At 38.8% G+C, this 24,213-nt stretch overlaps 1 protein-coding gene across 1 annotated transcript in view; it reads left to right on the plus strand.

Annotated features, from left to right (window-relative positions):
• The window catches only part of LOC124803881 (serine/threonine-protein kinase fused), a 211,018-nt gene that overhangs the window by 30,907 nt on the left and 155,898 nt on the right, over nucleotides 1-24,213 (plus strand). Inside the window, exon 3 of the mRNA XM_047264708.1 lies at nucleotides 11,462-11,607. Within this exon, the coding sequence (XP_047120664.1) occupies nucleotides 11,462-11,607 (146 nt within the window). The remainder of the gene's footprint in view (nucleotides 1-11,461; nucleotides 11,608-24,213) is intronic.

Here is a 24,213-nt window from a genome sequence, read left to right on the forward strand (position 1 = left end):
TGTGAGCCCCTGTGCACCGATTTCTTTGGACTTCACAGAAAAGACTGCCTTACAGCTTCCACCCTGTCTGCTGAGATTTTTGGTCGACCAGACCTCGGAAGGTCAGCAACTGATCCTGTGTTCTTGAACCTCTCATACCAGGCTTTAATGCTCTTGACATCAGGTGGATTCCTTCCAAATGTTGTCTGGAAGTGTGGCCGCACTGTGGTTGTTGATTGTGTCTCATGGTACCAAAGGACACATTGTGCCTTCTCCTGATTGGTTAACATGGCTTCTTGGGCACTGCACCTCATCCACTACTTACGTACTGCGAACCTAAAACAGAAAAAAAACTTTGATAGTTGTAAACAATTCAACACAAGTTTCATATTTGTATCTTACGTCTAGCTTTGAGTTATCAATTTATGCAATCAGGGAAAGAATTTTCAGACACCCTGTAGATATAGTGGCTGGATTGTTTAAAAACCAAAACTTCCAAGTAGTAAATAACACAGAAAAGCTCTAAAAAGCTATCATTATACATTCCTATCACCTACAGGTGAATCAGACGACTTACCATTAAATCATTAAAAAAACAAAAATTCGGAGGGATTGGATGGTAGGTAAACTAATTAAGCATATTTCTAAATTCCTAACAAAACCTCCCTCACTCCTTATAAATCAAATACAGCAGGAAATATTATTTCCAATTTGCATAAAGAAAAGAAAAGTAATCCCTGCATATAAAGGGGGAGACAAAGGGTATCTTGGTAACTACAGAACTGTTACTGTCACATGTGTACTGTCTAAAATGGTAGAAATAGCCACAAAGGCTAGTATACCAGATTTCATAGAGAAACAGGAGATAATAAATAGGGCACATCATTGTTTCAGAAGAAGTCGATCTACAAAGGCAGCAGGTGCTGACGTCACAGCATGAGCAGTCAGGGCGTTGGAGGAGGGAGGGGGGGGGGGGGGGATAAGTTTGTAATCTGTTCCTGAACCTATCAAAGTCTTTCAGTTGCATGTGTCACAGAGTCCTGTTAGAAAAATTAAACCAGTATGGCATAAGAGGCAGAGCAAACAATATTATCAAGACATTTATTGAAAATAGACAAGACTTTGTAAATAAAAAGTGCAAAAGAGTAAACCTTTTTTTTTTACTATCAAAAAGGTAAAACTTGATGTACCACAAGGCTTGGTATTAGGACCATTACTACTTATTCTACATGTAAATGATATGTCAGAAGCTGTAAATGAAATAGTGTTCATGTATGCTGATGACACAGCTCTACTAGTCACCAGGAAATCTGCAAAGGACTTTGAAATGAGGAATGTGTTGAGATAGGGCATACAAGTTTTTTTGGTGGATGCAACCTTTTTATTAAAGGAAGTAAAACAACTTTCATGAGAATACAAGTAAATAGGCAGCCAAAGCAGATGGTCTTGATATCAAGCTTCAGGACTCAGGTATTTCAGAAGTAAATTGAAGCAAGTTTCTGGGATTGATTGTGGACAGTTTCATGACAAGGGAGACACACATGAGTAAAGTAGTATGCTCAGAAATTAACACAGATATATTTCTCCTGAGAAAAATCTCACAAACTTTTGATCAAGACACTTTACTGAAAGTTTATTAGCATCTAATTTATCTGCACATTTCGTATTGTATACCTGTGTGGGGTAGTGCCATTAATATACACGTAGGCAGATTACTTAAACTGCAAAAGAAAGTATTAGGTGCATTGGAAACCTGTCAACAAGGCAGCACTGCAGAAATAAATTCAAAGAATTGCAAATATTGACAGTGCCTGCTCTGCACATATATGAAGCTATTACGTTTCTAAAAATAAACTACATGACTCTGATGAACAAAAATATACGTAATTTCAGTTCAAGATGTAATGAAAACTACCACATGTACACAGACTGACTTTAGTGACAAGGAACCTAAACTAACCATATGTTTATTTATTTTTTATTTACGTTTCCTGTGCGTGGAGCCATTGTAATAATGGCTTTTGCAAATGTCAGACTTAATACTATGGTTATATTTATACTTATAAAATACACTATATTCTGTAGCTGTTGCTTCTTATGTCTATTTTTTACATTTATCACATTACAACTGGTATGCTAATGCCTCATGTTACAATCAATATCTTAAAATTCATTGAAAGAATATAAACATTTTTCTATCAGAAAATATTTTAATTTTGTTTTAAAAATGCTTCCCGTGTACGTTCTTAGAGAGTTTGGTAGCTTGTTATACCAAATCAAACCACTGATATATGGACTTCTATCAGTCATTTTTAACGTTGTTCTGTTACAGAAATAGTTACACTTTGTTCTAGTGTTGTCATCGTGTACATCACTGCCTTTAATAGCTTCTATTGGTTGACTTATAAAAAATACAACTATTTTGAAGCTGTACAGAGAATATATTGTCAGATATTCGTGCTGCACAAACACTTCACGACATGAATCTCCATGTCCCATCCCATGTATAAGTCTTATTGCTCTTTTCTGTAGTAGTAGTAGTTTTCTTTTTAAATGTACATCAGCTGCACAGCCCCATAGTTCAGTTCTGTAGTTGAGAAAGGAGTAAAGGTTTCCATAATATATTAATTTCAGTGCTTGGCTAGGAACTATCTTTGCGAGCTGGCTGAGGAGATACATGGCACTACTGACTTTTCCGCATACGAAATTAATGTGGTATGTCCACCACAAATTTTCATCAACATATACACCCAGGAATTTACAATTACCATTTTCTGTTGCAGAGATATTACACACACTATTCATATTGTTGTGATGCGAACTGCCTGTTTTAAATGTCAGTAGTTGAGATGTGGTGACATTCACCTTGAGTCCCTGATCATTGAAGTATTTTGTTACGTCTGTTACACCACTAGTAGCAAGAGATTCTAGCTCTTTAGATTCGCTCCCATAGAATAAGATTGACATGTCATCTGCATAGCTTACAATATGGGAGTTAATGGGTTGTGCAATGTTGTTAATATATATGTATATTTTATAACTGTTGTAACTTAGATACACAACACAACCAAGAATGTTAATATAATTTTATTAGACTGTGGAATGTACCATATCGTATACTGAGCACAATAAGATAAGGCAAAGGTATTCAAGCAGTGATAACATGATAACTGAGCATGAGTACAGTGTGGTAGGGATTAATTAGGCACTTGCCAGTGGCGGGCTGTATCAGAAGTTCACAGTATTTCTCTTTTGCAATGCCCTCTTGCAGATGACAACACACTGCTGATGCAAGTGGCTTTTAAGTAACATGTGCATGCATTATTTCATTCCTCTTCCCTTGAGAAACAGCTCGGATATACATGATGTCCATGGCATGTTCCTCTGTGAATTGACTGAGATTAAGTGCTGATACTGGAGAGCATGGTTTGAAGTACTTGGGGTGTGGGCAGCGTCACAGTCTGCCTTCTCCTGTCAACCCATTTGGTAGGATGGGTGACACCGGCATGAGCTCCATGCCCACATCATGTCCAGAACCTTGATGGTTGTGGTGACCCCGCAGTTAGCGCTAAAGCAGAGGAGATGGCTCCGGTGTGGACAGCAGCTGCATCGGTACTGGCACCAGTTTTGAGAAGCTGCACCAGGTTCATCCACCAGTGACGGAGGACCCCTCATATGTCGTGGCAGGGATCTTGCCACATCAGGTGAACTGGCGTAGCAACATGATGTCCCGGCTGGGGTTGTCTGGTCATTCGTGCACAGGCGCAACTGGTCACAATGGCATTCACAGAGGCCCTCTTCTGTATGAACATTGCAGAGGCAGCGCCCACAGTGTTGGGAAATGATGGTGGGAATCCATTTTGGGCGATGCAAAACCCGCATGCCCAGACAGACACTTCAGGCCAGAAATGGGACCATGGCTGCATGGATTGGTGTCCTTGACCAGGCTGCAGGAGATGCCAGAATGTGTAGGGTTGACATCTGTGGAGGAGTCTGGCAGGGCTGTTGTTGCAAAATGGCATGAACTAATAGGAAAACATAAATTGATCCAAGACAATGTCAGATTGGACCAAATCAATTCTTTTTCATTTGCTTTTTGAATGTTGTAACTAACCTGTTGGCCTCACCATTGGACTGCAGTTGGAAGGGCAGTGCTAAAATGTGATGAATCCCACAGGCATTGCATAAGGAGGCAAACTCCTGTGACACAAACTGAGGGCTTTTATCAAAGACCAGTGTCGCTGGAAGTCCTTTGATGGAAAAAAATTTTGATGGGCTGCCACAGTGGCATAGGCCAAAGTTGATGGCCAGTGAACAACATATGGGAACCGAGAGAATGCTTCAGTTATTATTAGCCGTTATGTATTAATGAAAGGGCTGGTGAAATCAATGTGGAGACGATCCCAGGCCTGCGAAGTTTGTGACCACAGATACATTGCTGACTGGGCAGCTTGCTGCGCTGCCTGTTTAAAACATAATGTAACCAACGAGTGATGTTGCCATTTAAACCAGGCCGAAAAGAATGACAGTCAGCTAATACCTTGGTGCATGACACCCCCCAGTGAGCAGCATGCAGCAATTGCAGGATCTGTGAATGGATAGCTGACATGTCAGCATTTGCATGTTTAACTGTGGGGCAGAAGTGAATCCTGTTCTTGTACCAAGAGAGAAACGGCGTCCAACATTGAAGCTGTGCGCTGCTTTGCCTGGCACTGACATTGAGTGGTTAAACAGCAAAACTTATGGCTTGTGATCCGTCTTTCTCTGTTTGTGAATATCTAGTCTGAGCTGAATTAAGCTTCTTTGATGTGTATGCAATAGGCCACTTGGAGCCATCAGAATATTTATGAGCTAACACCACCTCCAGCCCATGCTGGGATGCGTCTGTTGCTGACACTAAATGTTGACCCTGATGGTCAACATTTACCAGCTCTAGAAACCTCAAACCCAAGATAAACAATAAGTTTGTCAGGGCGTGGCATGGGATGCATGTTAATCATAGACTGAGCATTAACAGAAGCTTTGAAATCACCCGAAAGGCATAACCATCCCAACGCCTTCTTGACAATGAGTAAGGGGGTAGCCCATTTGCTGGATGCAATTGGTTGGATAACCCTGAAGGCCATGAGGCGGTTGAGCTCCTCCTCGACTTGGTCACAGAGTGCCATTGGCACTGGGCGAGCCCAAAAGAAATGGGATCTGGCCAAAGGTTTCATGGTGATGTTTGCTTCGAAATTATTGGGCCACTCCCAGCCCACAGAAAACAGGTAGAAAATTAAGAACATGGCATGGTGTGTACAAGGCGCTTGATCAGAGACAAGTTTAACTTCACCGGAAATAGTAAGCCCAAAAAGGTTAAAGACATCCAAACCAAACAAATTTTTGGTCCATGCATTGTTCACCACCAGAAAAGTGAGCAGATGTATCACAGATTTATATGGACTGAGCCAAGACACTGCCTAATATCGGAATGCTTTGTTTATTGTGTGTGACTAATGTACATGACACTGGCTCTAAAGATGGAGAACCCAAGTCCATGTACATTTGCAAGTTGAGTAATAACATGGCAGCACCAGTGTTGATTTGCATGTGCAAAACCCTCTGATAAACCTTGACATCAATAAGAAGTGTATTGGTTGCAACAGAGATTGCCAATACACAATTGACATCCATGTCAGTGTCTGCAATAAACTGTTGCTGCCACAGTTTGTTGGCCCAGCTGCCATGGTGTTTTGCTCGTGCACAGACTGCTGCCACCATATCATCCCCCTGTGAACCTTCTGATAAACGGCAGGGGGAAGCGATTTGAACTTCTGCAACCTCACACCGTGATTCAATTTGAGTACCCGCAGCCCTCAAAACCTCAGACGATTGGGCAATAGTCAGAATGTTGGAGAGGGAGCAATTTTCTCTTTGCAGTGCCCATTCATGAACCTCAAGATCAGGGGCCAACCGAAACCAAATGATTGCATCAAGAACCATTTCATCGTGCTTAATATATACACGAACAACCAACCTATAGGCCCAAAGACCAGGAGCTTCTTATATGCTGACGACCTCACTCTAGCCACCAAGAGGACAGATTTTGAATCACTGGAGTACAACCACACAAGTGCCCTTGAAGATCTATCCAGATACTACAACACAAACCAGCTTAAACCAAACCCTTCAAAGACCCAAGTGTGTGCTTTACATTTGAGAAACAAGGAAGCCACTCACAAGTTGCAAATACTATGGTTGGGGATTGAACTAGAACACTAAGAGACTCCAAAATACTCAGGAGTGACACTTGATAGGTGTCTCACTTTCAAAAAGCACTGCATGAAATGCAAGTCGAAAGTCTCCACCAGTAACAATATCCTGCAGAAAGTGGCCGGATCACAGTGGGGTAGTCAACCTGAAACAATCCGAACATCTGCAATGGTACTATGCTATTCTGTGGCAGAGTACGCCTGTCCTGTTTGATATAATTCAACTCATGCCGAACAGGTGTATGTAGCTCTCAATGAAACCTGCAGAATTATAACAGGTTGCTTCAAACCCATTCCATTCGAATGGCTTTACCACCTCACAGAAATAGCACCACCACCTGTCCGAAGAGAGGTAGCTGCGAACAAGGAAAGAAAGGCAGTGGAACAGGAAATTACTCATCCTCTGTATGGGCATGACTGAAGTCAAGGAAGAGTTTATTTAGACATCAAAGGAACTTAGAACCACTGCTGAAAAAGCTAGGTTACAACTATGGAGGGCTATGACCTACCTTTCCCCTGGTCGGAAAAGAGTTTACCTCCAGGCCATGACAGGGAAAGGAAGTCCCTGAATAGACTGAGATCTGGGGTTGGAAGATCAAAAGTTAACCTGGAAACATGGGGATACACTGATCCAAATGATATTCAGTGTGACTGTGGAGAAGAACAGACAGTCCGGCACATGTTTCGGTGTCGATTGTGTCCATTCTCCTGTACAGAAGATGACCTTCAACAAGCAACAGAAAATGCACTGGTAGTGGCCAAGTTTTGGTCAAAAGTAATTTAATCATGAATGTGTAAAATGTATGTATATGTACCTGTATGTTTCTGACACGAGAATAATAAAAAAAATTGTGTACATCAGTGACAAAGTGACGACGACGGCTTAAACCGTGAAGCTCACCTGCCCAAATCATATAGTTATTTTTTGCAACACCGATAGAACTCAACTCACGCGTCCGTTTACAGTAGTATTCAGACAGAAGGTCGAAGTTGTTATGAAAAGCAAGTGAAGATTGATCATACAGGGCGGACAATTGGCAAAGGAGTTCATACCTGTGAGGCAATAACCAAGACAAAAAGAAAGCACAGCATCAAGGGGCATGCTGCAACCATTTTTTCTAGGCTTCCCATTCTTTGACAGACTCATTGTAAGCCAGGAACAGCAGGGGATAAGAGACCTGAATAGCTACAGGCAAAACAAGAGGTGACGCAGCAGGTGACATAGTCAGAGATGGACCCGAACTGCCCAAAACAGAGGCAAACATTCGCAATACCTGAGTTGTATTGTGTTGCACTGTGGTGAATGCCTCATGCAGTTGACCAATATGCTGCAATGCCACGGTAAGAAACCCTTGCTGATCAACTAGCCAGCGTGAAAACTCAGCAGCAGTACTGTCAGACATCACAGATGCAACGAAGGACCAACCAGAGACTGAAAACTGCGTGGAGAGCAATCCCACACTCTTCATCACTTGTGTTGTAACTTGGACACCAACACAACCAAAAATTAGCACAACTTCATTAGACTGTGGCATGTACGTGAAGTACCTTAACATATACTGAACACAATAAGATAAGGCAAATGTATCCAAGCAGTAATAACATGATAACTGAGAGTGAGCATAGCGCAGCAGGCAGTATTGCTCTTTCGCATTGCGCTCTCGAGGATGACAACACACTGCTGATGTATGTGATTTTCAAGTGTGCACACATTACTGCAATAAGAAACTCCCCAGTTTCAAACAAAACCAGAGATGTCATCTGCTCTCAGCCTGTTGCTACCATGTAAAGGAGTTCTTAGACACAAGTAAAACAGTGTAAACTCACAAATAAGAGATTCTTCTACAAACTCCATGTAACAAAAGTAAAGAAATTGTGGTGGCCAGCATATGTATGCAAAATGGTATATATTTTCTTAACTCCCTCCAATAACACTTTGAGTAGGTATGTATGTAATCTTATTTATATGGTGTAAACTCTTAATCTCTTTTACAAATGCATGGAAAATCATGTGTATCTTTTTTTTTTATCTAGTAACAAGCCTGTTTATATCCTGACATATCGAGTATAGTACCAGGAATGATGAAAGAATGTAATGTGCGTAATAATATGCTAACAGAAATGCATGTCAGCAGTAAGAAGGAATAAAGTCTGGAGAAGTTGACTTTTCCAGGAAAGAGCGAGGAATAATAGGGTCAGCAGGTGAGAAGGGGGAGGGGAGGACTAAAATAGTTATGGGTGTGGAAACTAGGAAAGATGTTGAGACAGAAATACTTGTTACCTGTTGGACAGAAGACAGACAAGTGGAGTGTGCTGAGAGGGAAACTATGCTAATAATAAATGCATTAAGTTGTTATGTCATCTTGAATGCAGCATGATTTTGATTGCAGTTATGGAATGATGATAAGAATTTGATAACTGAAGAGAGCTGCAGAGTGAATGAAAAACCCATGAAGACAACTGTGTGCAGAAATCACACTTCAAATCCAGTCACAACCATGTTTGTTATCTGAACATAAGGAAGACTGACGTGATCAAACAGCCCTGTGCTACACACAAACACACACACACATGCACGCACACACGCACGCACGCACACACCTTATAATGCATTTGTGAGTTGCTTGATTCACGCAGAGTTTTCATAATTAGAGTCATGTTGAGCTACAACACAGTAGTAAAGTTTTGTAAGACCTGGTACATGCATAAGATTTTTTTTATCTGCATTTATGTAAGACCAATATTTCCTACATGTTTCTTATAGTTTGTACTTCCAACTCCATATACTCATGTGATTCTTGAGTTTCTCCCGGCGTATTTGATAATCAAAATATCCACGGATATGCTGCCGGTCTATAGTGTCCAACGGGCACAATATTTCAGCGATCATACATGTTGCCATCATCAGGTGAACTGACGGACTGAGCTCCTGTGAATGTGCCGGCATGGAGATCCGTACGTTATGACTGCTCAGAGGGAACTGGGTTCGGTCGCGGCGGCGGCTGATTTAAATACCCTCCGCCCGCGGCGAGCTCCCTCCGCCGTCCGCGCCACGGTCGCGCGGTGGAACACATTGCGACGGCGTCTGAGATGACATCGGTGTGATGGCTCTGTCCGCCGTGGTTTTCACAACTATATGTTTGCTCGATTTACTCTTGATTAACCCGATCGCTGGTTCCCAAGCCTTGCTAAGATTATAGCCACAGTCACGGTTTATGAGGTCGTCATTGGTGCGCACCGAACCCAGTTCCCTCTGAGCAGTCATAGCGTACGGATCTCCGTGCCAGCACGTTCACAGGAGCTCAGTCCGTCAGTTCACCTGATGATGGCGTCATGTATAATCGCCGAAATATTGTGCCCATTGGACACTATAGACCGGCAGCATACCCGTGGATATTTTGATCCATTTACTCATGATTATGCTGAGGTCTTTCGCTTTCTGTAGTAGAAATGTTGCATGCAGTCAAGGAGTATTATAGAAACTGTTTCATGAACATATTCACTGATCAGCTTTCAGTGTATTTTGAGTATTAGCTGGCTCCATTGAGTTTAGTTTAAGGCTCAGGTTTGTACCAGTCATGATACTCAGCAAAGGTCATTTTTCTTACCTGATATGGTAGTAGCAATGTTCTTAAGGCTGGTGATTAGATACAGACAGATGTCAGTTTAAAAGTGGTAGCTACAAGAATGAAATTCATGTGAATCAACAATCTCAAATCCCTGCTGAAATCAGTCCATATGAAAATGGTCATTTCATGTCTGCCATTGGCATCTTTGATGTCATCAGTCTATGACATCTATGTTGTATTGGAGAAATAATTCAGGTGGCAGAGGAGATGGAGAGGGATAAGATGATGACACTTTAACTTCTGTTGTTTTTCCATACAAATGTCATTATAATAGTCTAGGTGGACATTAAGAAATAAAAAATATATATTATTGTATTTATACTGTATAATGTGGTCATACAGAAGTTTTTATGTATGCTATGCAGCACTGACAAATTGATTATATATTTAAATTAAACCAAAGAAACTAAATTTTATACATGAACTACATCAGATTCAAATGTGCATCCACATTCTGTAATTGTTACTTAATTTAAAAAAATAGAACTTAAATTACTTTTTGTTAATTGTTTTAGACCTATTATTTAGAAAGCTACACTGACTGTCTGCCAAAGCCTGATCTTGAAACAGCCCAAGTCACTTTGTATTTGTACTTGGTGACCAGTTTTAGTTACATATCATCTTCAGACCAAATGTCAGTGCATCTAGTTATCTACACAATTCTCTTTCTGGAATCTGATTGAGCTACCTCTTCTTTCTAACCATCCTCAACCTACACCTTTTTCTCCCTGCAAGATAGCATACTTTTTTGTATTTTTATATGCATCTAGTGACATTATTGGAATTTCACCTTCTGAAGATAAGTCCTAGCCAAGTGCCCTGTCTACTAGTAAGTTTATAGTTTACTGAAAATTTAATGGATGATCTTTAGACTGGTCCCTTAAATCACTTAACCTTTTCAGACTTTCTGGCTACAATTGTGTACATTAACTTTTGCAGTGTCTTAGCTGCAACAGAAGTATCTTTTCCCAATGTAAACTTGAGGTACACATTTGTGAATGTTTACCTTTTCGCCATGTATAAGTACTGCCAGCTGTTGTACATCACTGTGAAAATATTAGCAAGTCAACCTAGCAGTGTGCAGCAACTCATGGCCGCCAGAATACACAGATGTGCTTGTTTTACTATGTTCCACTGTATAATTGAATGTTATTATTGTTATTTTGCAGGGTAGTTATTCAGTGATTATTTTACTATTTATTGGAATAGATAATATTTCGTAATTAGTTATTTTAGTCTATAAAATGATGCCAAGTATACAAAGTATGGTTTGAAAATGGGTACGTATTTTTCTATAAATCGTGCATCTAAAATCAGTTTGAAAACTCACATAAGAGTAACACTATGTAAAGAAATATTTTCTTTCCTCCAGAAAAAATTCAGCTCTGTAAGAGTTAACTTCAAATCAGAGTCAGTGACTTAACATCTCTGTTACAACTTGTTCTCATTTTCCATTCCTGAAATAAGTTGGCTGCTATGCAAATTACCTAGTGTCCTCTACACATACTAGATGTATTTAAAGCGAATTTTGAGAGACATTACATGTTCCTTGTTGATCATAGTTTGAGATACTATCTAATTTACAATACCATTATGCTCCAGATCGTTGTAGTAACAGAATATGCGGACAAGGAGTTATCTGAAATCCTGAGCAAAGAAGGATACTTGCCTGAGGATCGAGCAAGAAATATTGCCTGTGATTTAGTCTCAGCCCTTTACTATCTTCATTCTCATAGGGTGCTACACAGGTAACATTAATTTCATTTAATGTTTATTGATAATCTTTTTACACAAGATATAACTCTGTTTTTTTGTCTGTAGAACAAAATAATTAGTGACGGAAACCTTTTTTTTTTAATTTATTTACCAACCATTACATGTATTACAATCAATACATGATGCATCATTGGACAAGGCGATTATACAATTTATGGTACTCTATAACTAATCAAAATATATAAAAAAATCACTGTAAAATAATAAACACATCACATCTGCAATATGCTTTTTTTTCTTTTGCAAATAATGGTTATTTATTGTAAAACACACACAAGCATGCACGCCCGCACACACACACACACACACACACACACACACACACACACACTTTTTCTTCATCTCATTTGCAAATGGAATAGCACAGACAGTTGGTGATACTGGTATAAAGTACTATGTCATATGTACTGAATAGTGGCTTTCCAAACACGTATGTCAATGCAGAAAAAGCTTCAGAGATCACCAGTGCCAAGCAGATGAGATCCTGACTACCCTTGGTTTTCTCATGTTTTATAATGCATAGTGGGTTATTCAGGTCATGTGATTCTCTATGGTACAATACTTTTGCAAGTTCATCAGTTGATTGCTTTACAGGTGGAAAATATTGCTCTTCACAATTGCTGATCATTCTAACTCTGTAATGAGATCTGACACTCACTGGATATAATGATTCAAGTCAAACATACCGCTGTATTTATAGTAAAAAGGGATATACAACTTCTTGATTTTTCAGTAGACCATTTTAAAGCCTTAATGTTCAAAGGTATTTCAGAATACAACTATGTACATTTTTCCTAAATTTCCAGTTATACACTTGCCATATAGACTGAGGTGAAAAAGTCACAAGATAGTGGCTATCCCATATACAGATGGCAGTAGTATCGTGTAAACGTGGTATAAAAGGGTGGTACATCGGCATATACTTTTTTTTTTCTTTTACAAATAATGGCTATTTATTTTAAAACAAACAACAATTTGGTGCAGAAAAGAGTGCAGATTTCTTCAGGAATGCTGTATCTAGTAAGGACACTTGTTGATGATTAGATCCTATATCGAAACAAAACCGAGGGGATGTTGATTGTTACATTTCAATCATTGTTCCAAATAGTCCCAGACTTTCATTGTAGGATTAAGGTAGGTTAAGTTAGTGGGCCAATCAAGGTGCATTGGGACACTCGAGTGTTCATCAATTTTGCATGTATTCATTTCTGGATTGGTGAACAGATGATGATGATGATATGATGATGAACACGAATGGGAGTGCGCACAGCATACACATCATATAGATGTAGAAGAAAGGGCAAAAACTGGTGACCAGAAATATTGAAATAAATATCCTGTCTCATGTTCATGGTAAACTGAATGAGTGCCCCAAGTTTTGGTATGAAAAATACATCCAAAATACCACAGAAACATGTCAGGTTTGAATTACACATTTCTCACATTGTAGGTTTAACACCTCATTTGGCTGTCCATGCACTTGATGTCCTGCAACATTCATGAAGAGACAAAATCAGAAGCCGCACAGGATTAGCTGAGCAGTCTAAGGCTCTGCAGTCATGGACTGTGCAGTTGGTCCCGGTGGAGTTTCTAGTCCTCCCTCAGGCATGAGTGTGTGTGCTTGTCCTTAGGACAATTTAGGTTAAGTAGTGTGTAAGCTTAGGGACTGCTGACCTTAGCAGTTAAGTCACGTAAGATTTTACACACATTTGAACAAAATCAGAACTCGTTGGGCTGCACTGTACGGCCCCAGTCTGCTCCTGTCCAGTTTCTGTGTAATTTGATCCATTGAAGATTGCAGCTTTATGTCTTGCTATGAGCAATGGCCATTCACGAGGTACCTGACTCCAACTGTCCATTACCTGCAGTTGCCTTTGATAGGTGAAAGACTATCCTAACTTTCGATATTCCTTGTTTAGTGCTTTTACGAGGGTAGTCCCAAAAGTAAGGTCTCCTATTTTTTTATTAGTACATAGACCTGTTTATTTCTACAATGGTTTACATCAGTTTACAGCTTGAACATTTAGCTATTTTTTGACGTAATCACCATTTCTGTTTATGCATTTTTGTAGATGCTGTGGCAGTTTTTGTATGCCCATGTCATACCAGCTTGCCGCCGTGCTGTTCAGAAAGTTATGAACCTCTTCTTTCACCTCGTTGTTGGAGCTGAATCGCTTTCCGGCCAAATGTTTCGTCACCCGTGACAAATGAGTCCAGAAAGTTATCCTGTTCGGCTGCAAGGCAGTGAAGAAATGCACGGGAAGCATCAACTCGTTGCCGCATGTGGTCCTCAGTCAGCATGCGTGGCACCCATCTTGCGCACACCTTCCGGTAGTTCAATGTTTCCGTTAAAATTCTGTGAGTGGTGCTTCGGGAAACCTCAGGAGCCAATGTGCAGAGATCATCCAGGGTGATCCGCCGATCTTCATGCATGCTTTGCTCAACCTTTAACACTGTCTCCTCAGAAATTGATGGCCTCCAGCTTCTTTGTTTGTCGTGAATTTCAGTCCTACCAGCTGCAAACTCTCTACACCACTTACGAAAATTTTTGACATCCATGCATGACTCACCATACACTTCTGTCAGTTGGCAATGGATTTCAATCGGTGCAGCGCCCTTTGCATTCAAAAACCTAGTAATTGCACGCAATTCACACTCAGCAGTGACATTCAACAGGAGCTCCATTCTCAATGGCTGCCAAGCCAAGATTGAGCGCCTCAGTGCGGTGTGTGCATGTTTACACACACGGCGTGAAGCACTCTTCATAACAGTGTGACCAACTGCTACACAGAGTTCTGTACTTATAAAAAAATAGGAGACCTTACTTTTGGGATTACCCTCATAGTGCATAGTCAGCAAGTTGATGTGCTGCTGAGATGATGAATTTATTCATTTATTTTGAAATTAATGTTGAAATTTGGAAAGTATTTTGTGAGCTTTACAAACTGCATTAATATTTTGTACAGTACGTGTTCAAAGCCTCTGGTAAAATAGCCACTGGTCTGTAGTTTTCCGATTTCATGAGATCAGCATTTTGGCATTTTCCATCTCCTTAAAAACAGTTCTTTTATCATGGTTTTATTAGTAATGTTGGCCAGTAGTTTATCATTATAGGCAGATGATAGTTTGATTGTTATTAGAAATACATACATGTTGCTGCTTCCTCATTACTTGGTAAAAGAGGAATGGAATTATTTAGAAGGCATCTCATCTGTTAAACCATGTATGGGATTTGTTGTGAGAGCTGAGATTTTTAGAAACGTTCTACGTCTACATCTGCATGGATACTCTGCAAATCACATTTAAGTGCCTGGCAGAGGGTTCATTGAACCACCTTCACAAGTCTCTATTATTCCAATCTTGTATAGCGTGCAGAAAGAATGAACACCTAAATCTCTCCATATGAGCTCTGATTTCCTTTATTTTAGTGGGGTGATTGTTCCTCCCTATGTAGTTCGGTGTCAACAAAATATTTTCGCATTCGGAGGAGGAAGTTGGTGATTGGAATTTCGTGAGGATATTTCGTCACAACGAAAAAAAGCCTTTCTTTTAATGATGTCCAGTCCAAATTGTGTATCATTTCTGTGACATTCTCTCCCATATTTCTCGATAGTACAAAATGTGCTGTCTTTCTTTGAACTTTTTCGATGTACTCCGTCAGTACTATCTGGTAAGGATACCACACCGTGCAGCAGTATTCTAAAAGAGGATGGACAACCTTAGTGTAGGCAGTCTCCTTAGTAGGTCTGTTACATTTTCTAAGTGTCCTGCAAATAAAACACAGTCTTTGGTTAGCCTTCCCCACAACATTTTCTATGTGTTCCGTCCAGTTTAAGTTGTTCATAATTTTAATACCTAGGTATTTACGAAATAGCCATTAAATGCATTTGCTAACAAGTATCAATTTATTTTGTACAGAAGTAAACCACATTATTTCCTTGGAGTGTTTTTAATGCTTTACCTGTCATATTTCTAGATGTATGATCTGTAACATTGTTTTCTGATTTGGCAGTGGCCTTTTCAACAGTCAGTTTGTTTGCAAATTTTATTACAATCTCTAGAGTGTACTGTATTCACCATTTCATTTGAAACTTAACCAATTTTTTTGTGTGTTTATTGACTGTGCTTAACTTGAAGCATTTGAACAGATGCTATGATTGCTTCTGTACACCATTTGTTTTGTTTTATCTCATATCTGATTCATTTATTTTTAATTGTCAATGCCCATTAATATATTCACTAATCTAAAGTTGTTTACTCTGCCATTCCCAGTGGTGATTACTATCAAACTTTCATTAACTTGGTTATAGTTTAGCATATTTATTATTATACTGTTGTTGTAACTTAAAACGCATTTTTCCTTGGCTTTAGGTTTTGTTTTCTGAAAATTATTTGTTCTTTGTGATCAAACATGGTTTTAATCTTCTGTTACTGTGTAGCAGTCTTCCTGTACATTTGTTTTAATGTAATCTAGAGCATTAGCACTGTTTATTGTAACCCTGCATAGGCACAACATTGTTAAGGCCTTAGTTGGCCTTGTTGACAAATTACCTGTTGGCTTCTGTCTTGAGTTCTGTGGCCAACATTTGTTTGATGATTTTTCTGATGTTTTGCCAACGAGTGGCTGGTATTGTCAAAGCTTCACCTTCCGTTACTGTTAGTGGACTGGAGTTGAGCTTGTTGCCACAGATTATATGTATCTGAGGCACCTCTGTCCAAGGGCTTTTCTGTGGTCATTACTGGTGCACTTCTCCCCTTGCTACCTACAATGGGCATTCGCTGCCGCATAGGCATCCACCTTAAGGCTTTCTTGTTTCTTTTTGAAGCTGTTGTTGTATTTGTGTATTTCTGTAGGTTCTCTCAACAAGCAGGTGTGATAGCTCATCTCTACAGCAAGAAATTCTGTACCAGCAAATTTTACTATGTGGTCAGTTTCAAACAATGCAATGTCAGGAGTATATCACATATCATGTGCATGTGGAAAAGTCTGTGTAGGGATGACTGGGCAGTTGATAAATAACAGGCTTACTGAACATAAGTGGCATTGCAGTTTGGGGCAGTTGGTGAAATCAGCCATGGCAGAGCATGTGCTGTGAGCAGTTTGTCTAGGCATTGGTTGTATTATGTAAATTGTATGAAATCAGTAGAAAATGAAGTTCATCTTTCACTTTGAATCCTACTAGTTAATTAGTATTAAAATGAAAACACACAATATATTTTTGTTTATGCTTCCAGCTGTTCCCCTTACTTGTCATACTATTTAATTTTCTTAGAAGGTATATTGGACTACCATACTGCAGGGTGATCAGCATACATTAACAGTTGTGTATTATGCATTGCTATTTCTATGGTTGAGCACCTGAAGACATTTTCTGTGCATAAATTTGCTAGTGTGGAATTACATACCACTCCAGAGGAGTGATGTATATCCCTGTGTATTCTATCAATGAATGATACTCGTGAATGAAAATCATAAAACAAGTTATCATAGAGCAGAGCACAAATATTTTGCAGATTTGTTACTTTATTTGCACAAGGAGAACCAATCCAAGGGATGATATATGTCTTTAAAGTGGAATGATGATTACAGAACTTTGCAAGAGGAAGTACCTGCATGGCTGTGAAAATAAAAGCTTGTAGCATTATTGGTCCTAAGAGAATATATATATTTTTGGCAATAGCTTTAATATTTATTCAGAAAAATGAAACATGTTTTGATATTTGGATCGTCTTCTATGAGGAAGTTCCTTGTTGGACATTACGATTTGACAGAATTTTTGTAAGTTTGATATCGTCAACTTTATGTTGTGTGTATTGATGGACAGTATGGATTATATGTACAGAAACTGTTGGTACATTATTCAAGAGAAGTCAGAGTGGCAGTATTACAGTTGCTTTACAGTAATAATTACACTAGAAGGAGATGAAGTCCATCATAGCTGCATACTAGGCCATGGTCAAGTGACTAAAAGGTAATTAAGAAACACTACGAAATCTTCATTAATTGAATGAGATCCAACAAAAACAAACACATTTTTGGCTCCCTAGTGCAGGACACAAATGCCATTATTGCTGGAGGAAACTCAAACAGTAGTAAGAATGATTATTAAATAGAATTATTTGAGAACAATAAATTATTTTGATATGGTGCTGCACTTGACAACAAGATAAATAGATAATGGACAAGAAGAACGCACGTATCAATACACTCACTAAAAATCAGATGTTAAGAGGAAATATAAAATGTTGAAATACAGTTAAAGTTGATGGCATTTTGTTCAACAAAGAAGATCAAGACAGAGAATTGGAAGACTGGCAGACAGTAGCTTTTCCAGACAGTGACAACTCTGCAGCATCTATCAGTACAAGTGGCAGTTGCTCTACAACTTCATGACATCAAGTTGCAGTGGTACAGAAATTGTTAGTAAGTGTTGTGAATTGGGGAAGCATTGTTCAAGTATTGTTATTATTGCTGTTATTAATATTATTTTGGTTGTATTCCTGTAGTACCTAAAGAAATGAAAGAAGTATTATACACTATTTTTCAGATAAACCAGTTAAATACTAACCTTGATGCGAAAATGGGATAATTAAATGTCAGTTTAAAAGTGCAGGTGGAACAGTCAGTAGACCAAACTAACATTAATTTAAGTATTTGAACTGTTAAATTTGAGGATATTATTGCTGAAACATACACTGTGGTAGGACAGTTAACAAATGAACAAAATGTCAAATTATTTATTTGTAGATACGATTAATGCTAAGATAGACCTTCCAGTATGTAAGATGAACACATTACTAAATGACATCCGGAAAATATAGAGACAGATAGAAATTTACTAGAATTGGAATCAACAATATTAAATTTTAAAGAGAATTACATTTTGGTGTAACTGAACAGTTAGATTTAGTGAGGAACAAGGTAAATGGTCAGTCTGATAAATAAATACAGATCTGAAACAAACTTTAGACACTAGCATCAGACTTAATATTTCAGAACAGTGTACAGATTCAGGTGAAGCTGCAGTCTTGGATAAATTCTGGTATCTCATTCCATTCATTGGCTTTGATCAATGATGTCATACTGAAGGCAAAAATGCTGCATAGAAACAATCTGTGAAAGGGAATGGATCACACTCATAAACAAACGAATGTAGTGTGTGATAAAATTACACTCACATTTAAATTGATTATTATTTATGCATGAATTACATTTAAACGTGTTGAAAATAATGAAAATAAATAAGAGCAATGGGAAAAATTACGTCTGATTAGAATTATTATCACAATTTATGCAGGTACCCTGGGTGCAGAAAACTATTAAACTGCATCACAGTGTAGCGCATGTTGAAATCGTAGTATTATAAAATCCTTTAATATTAATATTAATTATTCATTAAAATAGAATAAGCACAGGAAAATTGGGCTTTTGCGCAGAGAGAAACTAAATTACAACAGAATAATAAAGTAAATGATATCAAATACGAATTACTAACATGAAATATGGAGAAACCAACAACCTAAAAAAAAGTAAATAAATAAATAAATTTAAAAAAGCCAGACACAAGTAAGTAAAATCCATAAAACACAGCAAATATTGGTACTGATAACTGGAACTGACCTGTGTATGAGGTCAAGTCTAGTTACCGATTTCAGTATTTCTAAATTTTTCACAGAAATCAGAGAGCAGTTATGAGTGCAGAAATGGTATTATATTTAACACAAGTCCTGGAAAAATGATCTAATTAGTGAACCATCGAATAGCCGTAATCGGAGACTAGAATTGACGTGTATAGGGGATCAGTTTTAGTTACCAATTCCAGTGTTTGTAGCTGTTTCACAGTAGTTCAGAGAGCAATTACAAGGGAATAATATTATTACATTTGATGCACCTGCTGAAAAAAACCAATCCAATAAACAGTCCATCAAATAGTTGGAATCGGTAATTAGAATTGACCTACATCGGTGGTCAGTTCTAGTCACTGATCCCATTACTACTAACTTTTTTGTAAAAGTTCAGAGAGCAATAATGAGTGCAGAAAAGGGAATTATATTTAACACACGTCGTGAAAATATGATCTAATTCATGAACTGTCTAATCAGTAACTAGAACTGACTTATGTGGGTGGTCAGTGGTTGGAATCAATGACTAGAATTGGCCTATGTAGGAGGTCAGTTCTTGTTACCAATTCCAACTATTCATCCACAAAATGATGGGAATTGGTAATTAGAACTGACCTATATATGGAAAAACGATGTGGTTAATGAACCATGGACTGTTTGGATTGGTAACTACAATTGAGCTGTATACCTATATTCCGGTTGTTAGTTCCATGCTTTCCATTGTAAATAATGTATTAATATAGATCAATTGTAGTTAATGATTCCACAAATCATTATTTTTCAATGTCTTTGCAGTAATTATGTGCAGTATTATGTTGTAGGATTTCTATTTTGCTGTTACTTCCTGTGCTACTGCAGTAAATAATAGGTTTGTTTGTCTCAGAGTACAGATAGGAAAGAAGCAATGGAAATACTGAAAGAAACCACTGGGAACACACATTGTAAAAATGCAGGACTTGCATACCTTGGAATCGACAAAAGAATTCTCCTGTATAGGAGAAATTTACTGATCCTTTTGAAAGAACATTATTGTCCAAAGTAATAAAGAAAACATTTCCAAAAATTAAAATCTTTAAAAACATTGCTGCACACTCAAAAAATGAAATGCAAGAACAAGAGAACCTTGGAACTGATAACTATACTACACGTAACTCACACCAGCAAAATAACTCGAAAATGACAAACAATAGAATTTCTACCTCAAGAATGAAAGTAAAACTGACAGAAGTATAGCAAAAATATCGAAATGGAAAACATGAAATTGGCTACGTACAAAGAAACTTATGAACTTCCAAAGGAGTGAAAGATCGAGGCTGATAAGAACAACAAAATGATGACAGAACAAGAAATATTAATATTAGGAGGTCAAACTATAACAAAATATGCAAAAACTAGATCAACTAATCAAAAAGTTAATAATAAAGACTAACTGACAGGTACAAAAGAGGCATCACCCAAATCAATTCTTCCCCACCAGCTGCTCCCAACCAGATGCAGACTTTTAAAATAAGAAAGACAAATATATGATTAAGTCAATCACATAAACCCAAGGCACAAGACACAACAACCAACCCCTTGCCCCGTTATGGTGCCCAAAAAATATTAAAACAACAGGAAAACGTCCCCCAGACAAACCAAAAAGGTACCAAACACATAGCCAATGAAAAAAAAAATACCAACAGAAAAAAATATGAAACCCACCCACACCTAATTAACAAAATGAGGTTTGTACATATTGATGACTATTTTCATAAATGCTAGAAATACACAATAACCTTGAGGAATACTCTTCCTCCAACAAAATCCATCCAAATGGCCTTGCAACACTGAAATCCTTCTCTTTCCCTGCCTGACAATAGATTTTACAGCCCCCAAAAACCCCTCAATAATATTTGTAAACATCCTTTAAACTCAGTACTGTGATTTACAACCAAATGACAAACCCTGTCACATGACCTCTTGCAGGAAGCAAACTCATCTGACATTGCTATTGAACCTTCTTCCACATATTCTTGAATTAAAGATGTTACCACTTCTTTCATATGATTTAGAATGACCCTAAATGCAACATCAGCACTATCCCCTTCAGCTATTACTACTCCAAAAACCCAAAGCCCAACAGCTTCATGCCCCCTTTCATACTTTCTCTTTCCAATATTGTGACTCATCTACAACTGTAACCCATGGCGCCCCACCCCCCCTCCCTTCCCCTGTAATCCCCTGTACTTTATAAATTCCCCACAGACACAACCCCTGTTTCGTACATGACTCATTGAGAAGAATATTTATAGTAAAAATAGTAAACTAACATGACTATTACCTCTAAATTCAGCCTCGATCTTTCAAGCTAGGTCCTTCTGGATATAGACCTCCATATATTATTTTTCCTGCACCTCTACATGAATTCATTGGAAGTTCTTGTCAACACCATATAATTACCACAAACACTGTATTTGCAAAATTCTGCAATAACTTCCAATGGCTGTAAAAATCTTACAGTAGATTTACTGACAGTCATTCTTTCAAGGAACATTTTCACTGTAAACACAACTAACTCATCTGTAATGAAAAGCAGTTGTGTAAGAAATCAGAATGTTATAAATCACAAATACTTTCAGCAACAAAAGATGCTGAAAACAAATTACAAAACAAAAACAAAACAATATACGTCTGATTTTTAATATACTTGCCAACAAAGAACTCCAGAGAAAACATTTAACATTCACAACTACAGTCTGCGGCACAAAAAAAAAAAAAAAAAAAAAAAAAAAAAAAAAAAAAAAAAAAAAAAAATCACACATTACTTCATTGGTCTAAAATAACTGGTGGAATCAGACACTAGAATTGACATGCAATCTTAGGCTCCAGTTTTATAACATTGGAGGAACATGATAGTCATTTAATGGAACAAAAGATTCAGCAAAACATTGAGTCATATGTTGATACACCTTTTTCAGCAGGTGTCATCTGTGAACAATCTGTTTTGGAGAAAAATTTAGCACACAACTACAGGTGAAATTATCTATGCAAGATTTTTGTGGACAATTTAAAACTAATTCCAAAAGCTGCAGTGAAATTTTAGAAACTGTTTCTTTTATAAGCATTTCTGCTGCTACCACCTGACTCAGTAATTCAAACATCTTACTTTCATCACTCTTTCATCACTGAGTTATTGTTCCTTTCCTTAAAAGTAAAATGCAGCAGAGATGATTTTGTCTCACAGGATTTCATGGATTAGAAAAGAGTCACTCAAAACACAAACTTTCATTCCTATTTTCATACATAATAAACCACGATATATTCACTAGGAAAGGCCTCAAGACAAATTAATGTCATAAACGCCCTATAAATTTATTTTTTTTTAAATAATATAGAGGATTGGGTGAACATGCATATTTCTAAAAACAAAGATGATGAGACTTACCAAACAAAAGCGCTGGCAGGTCGATAGACACACAAACAAACACAAACATACACGCAAAATTCTAGCTTTCGCAATCAACGGTTGCTTCGTCAGGAAAGAGGGAAGGAGAGGGGAAGACGAAAGGAAGTGGGTTTTAAGGGAGAGGGTAAGGAGTCATTCCAATCCCGGGAGCGGAAAGACTTACCTTAGGTGGAAAAAAGGACGGGTATACACTCGAGCGCACACACACACATATCCATCCGCGCATACACAGACACAAGCAGACATTTGTAAAGGCAAAGAGTTTGGGCAGAGATGTCAGTCGAGGCAGAAGTAAAGAGGCAAAGATGTTGTTGAAAGACAGGTGAGGTATGAGCGGCGGCAACCTGAAATTAGTGGAGGTTGAATCCTGGCGGATAACGAGAAGAGAGGATATGCTGAAGGGCAGGTTCCCATCTCCCGAGTTCTGACAGGTTGGTGTTAGTGGGAAGTATCCAGATAACCCGCACGGTGTAACACTGTGCCAAGATGTGCTGGCCGTGCACCAAGGCATGTTTAGCCACAGGGTGGTCCTCATTACCAACAAACACTGTCTGCCTGTGTCCAATCATGCGAATGGACAGTTTGTTGCTGGTCATTCCCACATAGAAAGCTTCACAGTGTAGGCAGGTTAGTTGGTAAATCACGTGGGTGCTTTCACACGTGGCTCTGCCTATGATCGTGTACACCTTCCGGGTTACAGAACTGGAGTAGGTGGTGGTGGTGGGAGGGTGCATGGGACAGGTTTTACACCGGGGGCAGTTACAAGGGTAGGAGCCAGAGGGTAGGGAAGGTGGTTTGGGGATTTCGTAGGGATGAACTAAGAAGTTACGAAGGTTACGTGGACGGCGGAAAGACACTCTTGGTGGAGTGGGGAGGATTTCATGAAGGATGGATCTCATTTCAGGGCAGGATTTGAGGAAGTCGTATCCCTGCTGGAGAGCCACATTCAGAGTCTGATCCAGTCCCGGAAAGTATCCTGTCACAAGTGGGGCACTTTTGTGGTTCCTCTGTGGGAGGTTCTGGGTTTGAGGGGATGAAGAAGTGGCTCTGGTTATTTGCTTCTGTACCAGGTCGGGAGGGTAGTTGTGGGATGCGAAAGCTGTTTCCAGGTTGTTGGTGTAATGGTTCAGGGATTCCGGACTGGAACAGATTTGTTTGCCACGAAGACCTAGGCTGTAGGGAAGGGACCGTTTGATGTGGAATGGGTGGCAGCTGTCATAATGGAGGTACTGTTGCTTGTTGGTGGGTTTGATGTGAACAGACGTGTGAAGCTAGCCATTGGACAGATGGAGGTCAACGTCAAGGAAAGTGGCATGGGATTTGGAGTCGGACCAGGTGAATCTGATGGAACGAAAGGAGTTGAGGTTGGAGAGGAAATTCTGGAGTTCTTCTTCACTGTGAGTCCAGATCATGAAGATGTCATCAATAAATCTGTACCAAACTTTGGGTTGGCAGGCCTGGGTAACCAAGAAGGCTTCCTCTAAGTGACCCATGAATAGAAACTTCCTGG

This window comes from Schistocerca piceifrons, chromosome 1 (genome assembly GCF_021461385.2).
Source record: "Schistocerca piceifrons isolate TAMUIC-IGC-003096 chromosome 1, iqSchPice1.1, whole genome shotgun sequence".
In the NCBI taxonomy this organism is placed as follows: domain Eukaryota; kingdom Metazoa; phylum Arthropoda; class Insecta; order Orthoptera; family Acrididae; genus Schistocerca; species Schistocerca piceifrons.